The sequence below is a fragment of the Peromyscus eremicus genome, chromosome 12 (assembly GCF_949786415.1).
Source record: "Peromyscus eremicus chromosome 12, PerEre_H2_v1, whole genome shotgun sequence".
NCBI lineage: Eukaryota > Metazoa > Chordata > Mammalia > Rodentia > Cricetidae > Peromyscus > Peromyscus eremicus.
Genome location: NC_081428.1, coordinates 36,169,132 through 36,181,997, shown reverse-complemented (window position 1 = coordinate 36,181,997; position 12,866 = coordinate 36,169,132). Strand labels below are relative to the sequence as shown.

At 35.7% G+C, this 12,866-nt stretch overlaps 1 protein-coding gene across 1 annotated transcript in view; it reads right to left on the bottom strand.

The window, feature by feature from the left end:
- The window catches only part of LOC131922440 (ephrin type-A receptor 6), a 902,384-nt gene that overhangs the window by 316,520 nt on the left and 572,998 nt on the right, over positions 1-12,866 (bottom strand). The window contains exon 7 of the mRNA XM_059277230.1: positions 7,598-7,760. Coding sequence (XP_059133213.1) covers positions 7,598-7,760 — 163 coding nt within the window. The remainder of the gene's footprint in view (positions 1-7,597; positions 7,761-12,866) is intronic.

Below are 12,866 nucleotides of genomic sequence, written 5' to 3'. Positions count from 1 at the left end.
AGTAGTTATGTGACATCTTCTACGTGGTCACAATGAGAAATTAGTAGTTTATCATTTTGCCCTTGATGTTTTTGTAACATTTAAGCGATGGCATTAAAAAAACCAAAAACACTTCAAAACACATAACCAATAAAGCAGATTCTTATAGTCGGAAGAATGGTTCCAAATCTTCAACAATTACATTGAGAATATTTTTTTCCTTTGAATTTGGAGCAATTTGATATGTCTTCAGAGGATTTTTGTTCCCTAGAAGAATACAACCATTTATAGTCAAATAACGTGGACAGAAAAGTTTAGGCCTGATAATTCCCTAGATTTCTTCATTGTCTGTTGTTATGTCTCCCTTTTCATTTCTGATTTTGATAATTTGGATGTCCTCTCTGTGACTTTTAGTTAGTTTGGATGGGGATTTGTCTATCTTGTTGTTTTTCTCAAAGAACCAACTCTTTGTGTCATTGATTCTTTGTATTGTTCTCTTTGTTTCTATTTTATTGATTTCAGCCCTCAATTTGATTATTTCCTGCCGTCTATTCCTCCTGGGTGAGTTCGCTTCTTTTTGTTCTAGAGCTTTCAGGTATGCTACTAAGCTGCTAGTATGAGATTTTTCCATCCAACTTCTTCTTCTTCTTCTTTTTTTTTTTTTTTTTTTTTGGTTTTCGAGACAGGGTTTCTCTGTGTAGCTTTGCACCTTTCCTGGAACTCACTCTGTGGCCCAGGCTGGCCTGGAACTCACAGAGATCTGCCTGGCTCTGCATCCCGAGTGCTGGGATTAAAGGCATGTGTCACCAACGCCTGACTTTTCCAATTTCTTTATACAGGTATTAATGCTATGAATTTTCCTCTTATCACTACTTCATAGTGTCTCATGAGTTTGGATGTGTTGTACATTCATTTTCATTGCATTTTAGGAAAGCTTTAATTTCTTTCTTTATTTCTTCCTTGACCCAGTGGTGATTCAGTTGAGCATTACACAGTTTCCATGAGTTTGTAGGCTTTCTGTAATTTGTGTTGTTGAGTTCTAACTAAGACATTTAAGGAATTGCTCAACATCCCAAGTTATCAGGGAAATGCAAATCAAAACAACTCTAGGATACCATCTTATGCTGTCAGAATGGCTAAGATCAAAAACACTGATGTTAGCCTGGTGGTGGTGGTGCACGCCTTTAATCCCAGCACTCAGGAGGCAGAGCCAGGTGGATCTCCATGAGTTTGAGGCCAGCCTGGGTTACAGAGTGAGTTTCAGGAAAGGTGCAAAGCTACACAGAGAAACCCTGTCTTGAAAAACAAAAAGAAAAACAAACAAACAAACAAAATCACTGATGTCAGCTTATATTGGAGAGGATGTGGAGCAAGGGGAACACTCCTCTACTGTTGGTGGGAGTGCAAACTGGTATAGTCACTTTGGAAATCAGTATGTCAGTTTCTCAGAAAGTTGGACTCAATCTAAGTCAAGACCCAATGATACCACTCTTGGTCATATACTCAAGGAATGCTCAATCATACCACAAGGACACTTGCTCAACTATGTTCATAGCAACATTATTCATAATAGCCAGAACCTGGAAACAACCCAGATACCCCTCAACCAAAGAATGGATAAAGAAAATGTGGTATATATACAAAATGAGTACTACTCAGCAGTAAAAAACAATGACACCATGAAATTTGCAGGCAAATGGATGGAATTAGAAAATATCATCCTGAATGAAGTAACCCAAACTCAGAAAGACAAACATACTCACTCATAAGTAGATAAAAGTACTCACTCATAAGTAGATACTAGATGTAAAGCAAAGGATAACCAGACTACACCCCACACTGCCAGAGAAGCTGGTTAACAAGGAGGACCCAAAGAGTGATGCATGGATTGCCCTGGGAAGGGGAAATAGATGAGATCTCCATGAGTAAACTGGGCATGAGGGGTGGGTTATGGAGAGTAGGGGGTGGGGGATGAGAGAAGAGGGATTCTATGAGCAAGGGGCATTAAGATCTTAATGGGGAAATCTACAGAGACAACTGAACCAAGCTAGTGGCAACTCATGAGCTTTAGACCAACAGCATGGGAATGGACTAGGCCCTCGGCATAAGTGAGACAGTTGTGTAGCTTGTTATGTTTGAGAGGCCCCTGGCAGTGGGATCAGGATCTATCCCTGGTATATGAGCTGGCATTTTGGAGCCCATTACCTGTGGTGGGACACCTTGCACAGCTGTGTTTTGGGGAGGGGGCGCTTATATCTGCCTCAACTGAATGTACCAGGCTTTGCTGACTCCCCATGGGAGGCCTTACCTTTTTGGAGGAGGGTTGTTGGGAAAGGCTTTGGGGGAGCAGGAGGAGGAATGAGAGGGGGATCTGTGGTTGGTATGTAAAATGAATAAAAAAAATTCTTAATAAAGAAAAAAAAATGGACTGGTCTTCTACATTCTTCAGTTTTTGAGCCATATAACTTGAAAAGCAATAACATCTTTTATAAAGGTTGTAAACATGTTATTATCCAGAAAGAAAAGAATAGTGCTTGAAAAATAATTAGAAATCAACAAATACCATACTATGGAGTTTCAATGGCAGACACTATACTAGACTTTTCTGTCAACATCCTACATAAGTCAGGAAGTTTCTTTATCATCTAGCAAATAAGGGTCCTTCTACCTTTAGTACAAATTCTTGTCATCATGAACCTGCATTCCTTCATAAGATAGACTATTTTGTATTTTGATAGTCTGATTCTAGGGAAGTCTTTTCCACTGACTTTTGTCTTTACAGAGTTACTGCTGCAAACTCAGAAAATGTGCTATTGATTGGAGATGATTCCATATTAATGTGTTATACCCTGGAATTTGTCCTCCTCTGAATAGACTCATAAATATGAAATACACCTCCTAGTTGATTAATTAACTTTTTTATTGTTCCACCAGGGTCAGTTGATCTTCTTCCTGCTTCATGCTCCACCATTAATAATCATTCCAAACTTTCTGGCTGTTTTAATAATGATGTAGCTAATTTCATTCTAGGCAACTGAAGCAGTACAGATTGTGTTGAAACTAGAAGACTGGGTCAAGTGGAATAGAGGTTTCAAAAATAAATTTAAGAAGGAAACATGTTAATAACAAAAACATTTTGTCCGTCAAAAGAAGAGATGTAGTTTCTTATTCATCAAGATTATGTCAAGAAATAGGGGAGCTAGTCTGAAGTTCACAATGTAATAGTGTTCTGAATGTTGGAAATAGTGGAAGAGTATGAGATATGATGACATTACTAAAACTTTGTATTTGAAGTGTCCAAACAATCCCACTTTCACAGAGTTCACATTAACAAAGAAAAATGATGTTCATTGAGATGAGATTTGGAGGCAGATGACTACTTGTTGAGACATTCATATTTTACTCAATAAAATATGGTTATTTAATCACCAATGATTTAGGGGTTAACTCTGTACAAGATGGAATATAGAAAAAAATGAGTTTTTTAGGAACATGAAGAATGCATTAGGAAAGACAGAACTAGAGGCAATCTTGTATCTTCACATTCAGGATCCCTCTCATCAGTGCCCTGTTCTTATGAATCAATTGCTTCTAATCAGACTTCAATAAATTAGCTAATTTTTACAGATGTTTTCAAAACACTTAGTGATTAAGTCTATTCATTCAGATCTATATTCCATTTTTGGTATAAATGTTTAAGAGAGAATTAAAAAAAACTATTGCTGTGATTCAGCATTTCATATCTTAGTTTGTTAATGCTGCTGCTGATGTTTTTCTGTGTTTATTTCATGATATATAAAACCAGTCACTAAGACTTAGTTACTGAACATTTAAAATTGCTGACAGATGGCCTTTTGTGCTACAAAACTGTGTATGTAGCCTAACTTTACACAGGTGAAACCTAAATTTACACAATATAAAAATGCAAGCTATAATTGATGCTTTCAGGGAAAAACATTATATTCGCCCTCTCAGGTCACCTGGATAAATAACTAGGGAAAGAAAAGATGTAAATGACCAGTCATTACTTGTAGAACTCCAATTTCCTGATATTATTGGGTTTTAACTATGGATTCTACTCCCATTGGATAGCTAGAAAATTATTTTTGTGTGCATGAAAAGTTAAAAATAGCTATAATCTGATAATATTTTATTTTGTGTTTAAATGTGCACATATACAGTTATATCCTGTAACTCTAAAATGATGTGAATGTGAAAAAATATAGACAGTGATTTAAATAAAATAAGTGTTTGATTTTATAATCTTTAAAAATTGCTGTACCTTTTAAAAATATATGTAATTTTAACAAATTATTATCTTAAAACATATAAGATATGTTTTAAAGCATTGTTAAGGATATAAAATTATTGGTGAGTTTTTAATTTTCATTCAGAATTCTGACTAGAAGGACAAAAATAGTATGTTTGAGGCAATTAACATTTTCCACAGGTTCATTCTCAGCTAGAACAAACTGCCCTTGACCAGTTAGTGGAATATTGTTTATTTTTGTTATTTTGTAGTGTTATATCAATTTATTTTAATTTTGAAAAATCTTTTTTCTTAGCACCCATACTGTTTCAGAATGTTTTAAGAATATTCACATGAAATGTTTTATATTCTTGTTTTCTTACTATTATTGTTTAATTTATTCTAATTTTGTTTACTTAATCCTAACAAAAGTGGAAGGGGATCAAGCATAGTACTTAACAAGTATAGTATAAAATTTGCAACTCATAAATGCTGTTAGTGGGCACAATATGTAAATATATGCTTGGTACAGTGCTTAACATTAAAACATAAGAAGAAATAACATGTTACTCTGTATGCAACTAAACAGATATCAATCAATATCAATTACTACTCTATCACCAATATATCTCTCCATGTATACATATGTAATAATTTTGTTCTATAGAAGAAAAAAGAAAGCTACCAAGCTTGTTCAAATAAGTTGTTTTTTATTGTCTAGCAACCATAATTAATAATCTTTACATCTGTTAGCTACTTTCCATTAGCATATTCTAATGATGAAATAATGAATGAATGAATGAAAAAGTACGTGAAAGCACTGACTTTGAAGATTAAGAGATATTACTATAACTATTCTTTGGATATCTTTATCATTTAGAGTACAGTAGCTATTAATGTTTAAGAACATTATTATTATTTTGAAAAACAATCAGTCTATTCCTTATATTATTTTTTTTGTTAGTAAACTATAGCCTGAACAAAGTAAAATAGATACAGCAGAGGAGAACAGAACAGTAAACTCTTCTACTTACTTTTAAAAACTTGAAGTAGGCCATCAAATGAGAGAGAGCCTAATCCACCCAGCCCCTACCCATTCTCTATGAGTATATTATAAAGTTAGTTAATTAAATGGAAGACACAGGGGAGAACTTAGTAATAAAGTTGACATCATAATAGTTCATATACTACTTGAGAAACAAAAGCTATAAAAATTTACACATGAGCTAGGAGAATATGAAGAGGAAAAGACAGATGCTATCAACTGGGGTACATATCATCATATTATTGAATTATGGCAAACCCACCCCTATCCTACCCAGCCATTATTCACTGGAATTCTCTTCTGGGCATAAACAACATGCTTTAAAATGCAATTTAGAGCTAGTCCAATAAAAATGAGCCTTTAAATGCTTTTTCCGTTTGCTGTAAATTGACTTAGGAACCATTTCATATTCCTGAACTCCAGATTTAGACAAACATATTTTCAGATTTTTCTCAGATACTTTATCTTTTCAAGGGTCTAATCAAAGTCACTTTCATAATAAAAGCACAGTGTTCACTGTCTTCTGATGCTATTGTTAACCAGTGCTAGGGCCTTCATTTATTACCTCCACTCCCTAGTATACAATTATGGATGCAGCTAATTATGTTTATAAAAAGAGCCATAATGCTTTTAGAATTAAAGGAAATGATTTTTGTAAATTGCTCAGTGGGGAATTGTATGTACTATTCCTTTACATGACCAAATACAAACTCCAGTGCAGAATTAGAAATATTTTAAGAGAAATATCAAGTTAATTAATAAAAAGAATACCTAGGACATGGGTGTTTAATATTGCCATTGTCATTAAAGTTATTAAGAGTATATTTTATCAATCACCAAATACAGTTATATGATGAAATCAATATAAATTTATCCTAAAAGTGTCCCTGTCACATCCTGTTGACCATTTCCCCCTAACCACTGGTCATGTGCAGCCTAAGTAATAAAGCAAAGGCCACTGTCATTTGGGGGCTGTAGGTTTTTTTTTTAATTTATATTTACATGTATTAGTATTGACCAAAATTAACTGCATAGCTTAGAAAAGTTAATACCTATTTATTTCTTTTTATTTTACAAGGGAAATAATTCATCTTCCTTTTAAAAGCACATTTGTGAGTACTGAATTATTAAGTTATAAATGCACTCTCAGGAAAATTGACCAAGTGAAATGTATTTAAAAATCTAGTCAAATGAGAAAATGAAGCCTGATGTAAAAATTGTACTTGCTATCAATTCTAAAATTTTTCTAAGCTACAGATGATAGGCTATTCATTAGCTGACAGTTGCATACTCAGTCACACATCACTATAATATTTATTCTAGCCAATAACAATGTATAGAACACCTAAACCACTCATGTTCTGTGTGAGGCTCCAAGGATACAGAAGCGAATTGAAAAGTTATGGCCATTTGTGTTCTCATGATTTACCACCTATATACCTGGGAAGAAAATGTAAATTTGAATTAAAAATACTGGACTGGTGGCATGTACTCTCATGGGGTGCCAAGAAGGTATACATGGCTTTGATGCTCAACAGAGGAGTCAAGCAGGCTTCTGGGGCTGGGAGGGTGAAGTAGGACTATTTCTGAAAACAGAAGTCATTATAGAACAGGAAAAGAACTGGGTGCTGAGACCTCAGGCCAAGAGAGGCTGAAGTGACTAGACGTGGATGGTAATGTTGGCCACTCTCTAGTAACCTACAAAGATGAAAGAATGATGGAGTTCTATATTCACTAATATATCTGGATTTATAATGAATAAGAGATTTCAAAATGCACATCATACTTCACTCCCTTCATCTCAGGTTTTGGTTTTCAGTCTGCCGAGCCTGTGGAAATAATGCAAGTTTCTCATAAAGCCTATGCATCTATATTTAATCTTGTAATGCACATGTTGGTGGAATGTGTCTCCTGACCACTGTTTTTTATTGATCTGAGACAACAAGCCAAACGTGCATATTTTTAAACTGACTGCTGAAACCATTTGTTTGCAGCTTGATCTCTTCCAAGTTTTCGTTAGGATTATATTATAATACCAGGACTGGTGAACAATCACACCATCCATTAAGATCCTGTGTAATAGCATGTTTGACAAATTCTGCATAAAGGGACGTATTTGTGACACATGATTGAGAGTAAGGCATTTCAGGAGGTATTCATTGACTAACATCAAAACAGTAACTCAATGAGTATGTGGCTATTTATATGAACTGCATCCCATTCAGAAGGGCCATTAAAAGTTGGGACACCTGGTTTTAAATTATCAGGTTAACTGGAATAGTCCTAAATTACCATCTTACTTTATATCCTTTAGTGAAACTTACTTTCATCTCCTGTTTCAAATTCAAACTTCTGACTGTAGCCACTGTATCCTGTCGCAGTCCTCACTCGGATATGAAATATGTACTTGGTGGATGGCTTGAGACCTGTGATGATGACACTGGGGGCCTTGGACCTCGTGGAAGAATAGGTGAGCTGCTCATGCTCCTAGGGACAGAAAAAAGGAAAAAGGAAATGAGGCGGTGTGACCCTGCCCTTTCCTAGAGACAGTTCCCAGGAAAACTGAGGACCGAGGCTAAGCATATCAAAATACTGATGAAAAGAAATGTAAGGGTTTCCATAACTTAGCATTTAGTTGATCAGCATTATATATATGATATGTCTCTGACTTGGAAATTTATCAATAGGACGGTTGCCTGGATTAAACTACACTTGGGCCACGGGTGACTTCGAATTTGGCTGGCTGTAACTTGGAGAATAGTGGTGGTCTGAGGGCATGTTCACACAGAACAGCAGCTTCTTCACCAAAATGGACAGACTGGACTGGACACATTATCATGAGTGTGGGGAATCATCAATCCACTACACAGCATTTTTACCCACAGTTAGTGAGTACCAAAATGCCAGTGCTCTCTATCTGTGGGGAGACCTGTGGGTGAAAAGAAAAAAAAATAGTTTTTAAGGTTTGAAATCTTTATATAGAAATCACCTGCATTGATCTGTAACTCTGATTCCTTAGAATTTTATCATTAATATATGAAATTTAGCAAATAAAATGATGCAATTTTTTTCCGTTGAGATTTCAGAGTTCACTTTTAGATATGTGCAAGCTACATAGTAATGGTGGGATCAGCTTCAAAAGGTGTCCATAGAATAGCAGTGACAACAGAAAGGTAGGGAATACTTACAGCCCTGTGAAATCATTGGCAGGTCTTGGAGGGAGGCTTGTTTTGTTTCCTGGGTTTTGTATTCAACTGTTACACATCACTAAGGTGAAATGGGCTTACTCTGGCACTCCGAATGATCAGGTGAGTCAAGGACTTTTAAGTGGGCTCTTTTGCTCTTATGTAAGAACAGAATTATTTACCTGTCTTTGTAAGGGATTGTTTACAAGATCATGGTGGTGAGTGATGAACTAAACTCTTACTGCTTGGGGTTTATAAAGCTTTCCTCTAAGAGCTTACCTTTTAATAAGATATTCAAAAGTTTCTCTATTCTGAAAATCTGCAGTCTGAAATGAACCTCAACCCAAACTGATCCAGTGCTGGCATGATGTCACATGTCATGTGGATAGTTCCACACTTGAGCTCATATATGCCACAGTCAGGATGCTGGCGCACTAGAAATACTGCATAAAATTGCCTTCAGGCTATGCATATAAGAAGTTTAAATGAATTTGGGGCTTAGAATTGGGTACCATCTTCAAGATATCTCATGTATATGCAAATACCCCAAAACTGAAAAAAGAAATCCAGATCTGAAAGACCCAAGGATATTAGATGAGGGAGAATCAATCAATCTACATTTGTACAAACAACTTTTCTCAATGCACAGATCAACATAGGTCAACAGTTCCCAAAGTGAATTCTGTTTTTAATAAGTCTAAATGTAAAAATTCCGAGGAAGGCAGGAGCCTTTCAGGGTCTCTAATTTAATGATTCATTTGATGCTTAATCATATCTGTATTATCAGGATCTCATTTTTGGTTGTCCTGGAAACTGCTATTTTTTAAGAGACTTTCTAGACTAAGAAAATATTGTAAAAATCTACAAATCTACACATACAGAGGATGTGTCAAAGTTCCGTTTACTTGAGGGTGATGACTTAAGATTCAGAACTATGACAATGATTTCCTTTATGCTGCTTTGGAGAAAAAGTTCTTAAGAGAAGACATTAAAAAATGTTATAGCTTTATTTTTCAGAACTTTACATACTTTATGGTAGTTCAGTGTCTGAATAAAGGAATCAAATTTTCCATCTCTCCCTCAAATAATAAAAATTAATTACAAAATGACTATAGCAATATTGTAAGTAATAAACAAAACATAAAAATTGGGAATACACACATATATGCAATTTTGAGAGTAGGAAGTAAATAGAAACTTATGCATCTAGCATAGGAGCTACAGAAACAAAACCAGGTCTATAAATATTGATGATGATAATCATCTGCTGAGAATTGAAAGCAGGAGTCAGCTGATGTCAAGACATTTGTAATCAAGGGCTTAAAAAGTCCATAGCATAGAGAAATAGAAATGTACTTGCCAACCATAATGTCTGAAGTAGAAATTTGCTGATCATTTAGATTTTTCAATTTCTTGTGCAAGAGGAAAATAGTCCACCTTTGATATAATTTCCTCCAATATATGTTATATTTTATCTTGAATGCTGCTGTACCATATGAAATGATGACTATGGGAGGATTTGTAAAGCAATAAAAAAGAATTTAGTCTTATCCCCTGAGACAGATGGTGTGTAATGGAAAGTTTACTCTTTAAAATACTGCCTAACAATTATACACTGTCTTGGTTGCTTCACCAAAACATAAACAGTAATTTCCTACCTAGTAAGTTACAGAGTCTAGGATGCCTACTATTGGCAGCTTTTAGGTTTTTTTGCTATCTGATTTGCACAAAATGTTTGTAGTTATACCCCTGGAATAAAAATCTTCAGGAAGTGTGCTGAAATGTACCCAACTCATCACCAGCTGCATGTCAGTTGCCTTTTCTCATTTCTTGTCACTTATTAGCTTCTAGCAGAGCAGAGCTCGTGAAGTGGAATTTTCCTCTTGGTACTTTTAGACTCATAGGAAACCAAGTTAACTTTCATCTACTACAAGCATAGGACGTTATTATGTCCGAACATTGGCTAATTGCTCTTTTGCTGACATATAAGTTCCAAGTCTAAACAGCCGTCATGAGGTAGAGAACATACCTTGTAAGGGACTGTTAGATTCCTTGCTCATCCTGGCAGGACAGATTGTGGATATGTTTGAGTGCAGCGTTTGCATATGCTGTTCTAGAGTAGCACTATAGTTGTGAATCATAGTAGAATTGCTAGCTGTGTGACATGAATGCTGTTAAGTCTGCTGAGAAATCTATTTCACTGTTCCTAAATTCATACATTTTTATCTTTATTCTGTAGTAAAACTCCCTGATCATTTTCTTTTATTTTTCAAGGTATGATCACTATTTGTTTTCCCCCTTATTACTGAAGAGAGATTTTGTTTTCCTATAATATATCCTAATTATAGCTTCCCCTCTCCCCACCCCCTCTGGTTCTTTCCCAGCTTCCCTGCCATCCAGATCCACCCCCTTTCTGTCTCTCATTAGAAAGCAAACAGGATTCTAATGGATATTAAAATAAGATATAATAAGAGAAAGCAAAAACTAACACATAAGAATTGGACAAAATGAACAAATAGAAGGAAAAGAGCCAGGAGAAAGTAAAAGAAACATAGATACAGAATCCCACTTGCTCTATACTTAGAAATCTCATAAAAACATTAAACTGGAAGTCATAATACATATGCAAAGGACCTGTTAGGGTAAAAAGAGATAAGAAAAAATATAAATTAAATAACAAATGGTAAAATTTAAAACTGTGTATGGAAAGCCCTGCCATGACAATTTGAGACAGGGAACCCACAAAAATTCCCTTGAGTTCATTTTCGGTTGGCCAGCTACTGCTGAACATGCAGCCTGCCTTAAGAGTAGTTTTTCTACTCTTTTTCCCTTTGGAGGAAACTAAATTACCAAAGTGGTTATCATTGCATTTAATTATTACTGCAGTTGGAGAGAGCTCCTGGGTTAGGGATGGGGACATGTGTACACGTCTCCTTTCAGCCCTGTGCACGCTGCCTCAGTCTCTGCGGAGGCATATGTGCATCTATCATGTGCAACTAGAGGGCCTTGACTTCTCTTTCCTTGTGTCGTCCATTCCCTTTGGGTCTTATGCTCTTTCTGCCTCCTCTTCCTCTCGGGGTTCATTGAGCCCCGAGGGGAGGGATTTGATGGAGACATTCCATTTAGGGCTCAGGGTTTAAAGGTCTCTCACTCTCTGTAGGGTTCTGGGGCACTCCAGTCCCCAAGAGGCCAATACTGGCAGTGTTCCTTTAGCTGGCTTCCTTTCTCTTAGTCTTTGGATCTCGTCAGATTTCTAAATGATATCCCTCTCTTTAATTTAAATTCTAATGTAAATTTTAAATTAGATTAGCTAGATGGATAGTTAATAACAATGCTACTGACTTTTTCCTACAGACTTACAGAAATGAAGGTGTCGGTATTCATAGGAACATGATTTATAAAGCTCTGTGCAACTGTCGAGATGTTTTTACACACATTCTTTAGTCCTCATAAGAAGTTTCCAAAGCAAGTAGAATGATAATATTCAATTCCCATTTATATTATGGTGAAACTAATCCGGAGTCTGTCTACCTAAGTTAATTCAGACATATATGCTGTACTTATTTTCATTTTATATTAATCGATTGTGTAGAGAGTTTGTAAGTAATATTAGGAAGTCACCTCACTTTCCATGGAACATGCAAAATTCATATTCACCCCGAGATCAAAATTTGTTCAAAAGCCCAAGATTCTGTCTTGGATGATCTGGTAGCTGATTAGTAGCCAGCCACGGGAACTTAAAACTATAAGGAATAGATGACCAGTTTAGGACTGTGGCCTTGGTTTTTCTTGGTAAAGTTTTTTGTCTACTGATTAGAAGTCTGAACCTATACAATGCTTGAGAAAACATAACATTAAAAGTGATGGTTTTGCAAGGGTTAGTTTGTCATTTCAACCGTATCGCTCTTCTATGTGTCTCTCTGCTTACTTGTCTCTGTCTCTCTGTCTTTCTTTCTCTCACATACACGCATACAACAAATGAAGAATCACACATGGTCTGGTGACATGAAGTTCGAAATAATGAAATTTTGAAATAATATTGTTGCATGAATTGGTACCTGCATATCAGGAAAAAAATTGAATTCCTCCTCAAAGGAAGAAGATCTTCATGGTTCCAAATCCAGAAGGCATGAGTGTTAAATTTAAACTGTGTTCAGTGATTACTTTCCAAAGGGGAGCTGCAGGGAGAATCCAGCTACTTCATTTAGTGGACCATTTAAAAAAGTGTACTGGAACAGGAGGAACTCATCAACCCTGCCTGAAAGATGCTTTAAGATTTTTTCTATCATTTCTTTGATGCTGTATTCTTCCTTTAGTTAAAATAAATTCTCAAACACCACTGAAGCAGACCTAAACATATTAAGACATAGCATCCTGCTTGGCTTTTCAGTCTCTTCTTGGATTTAAT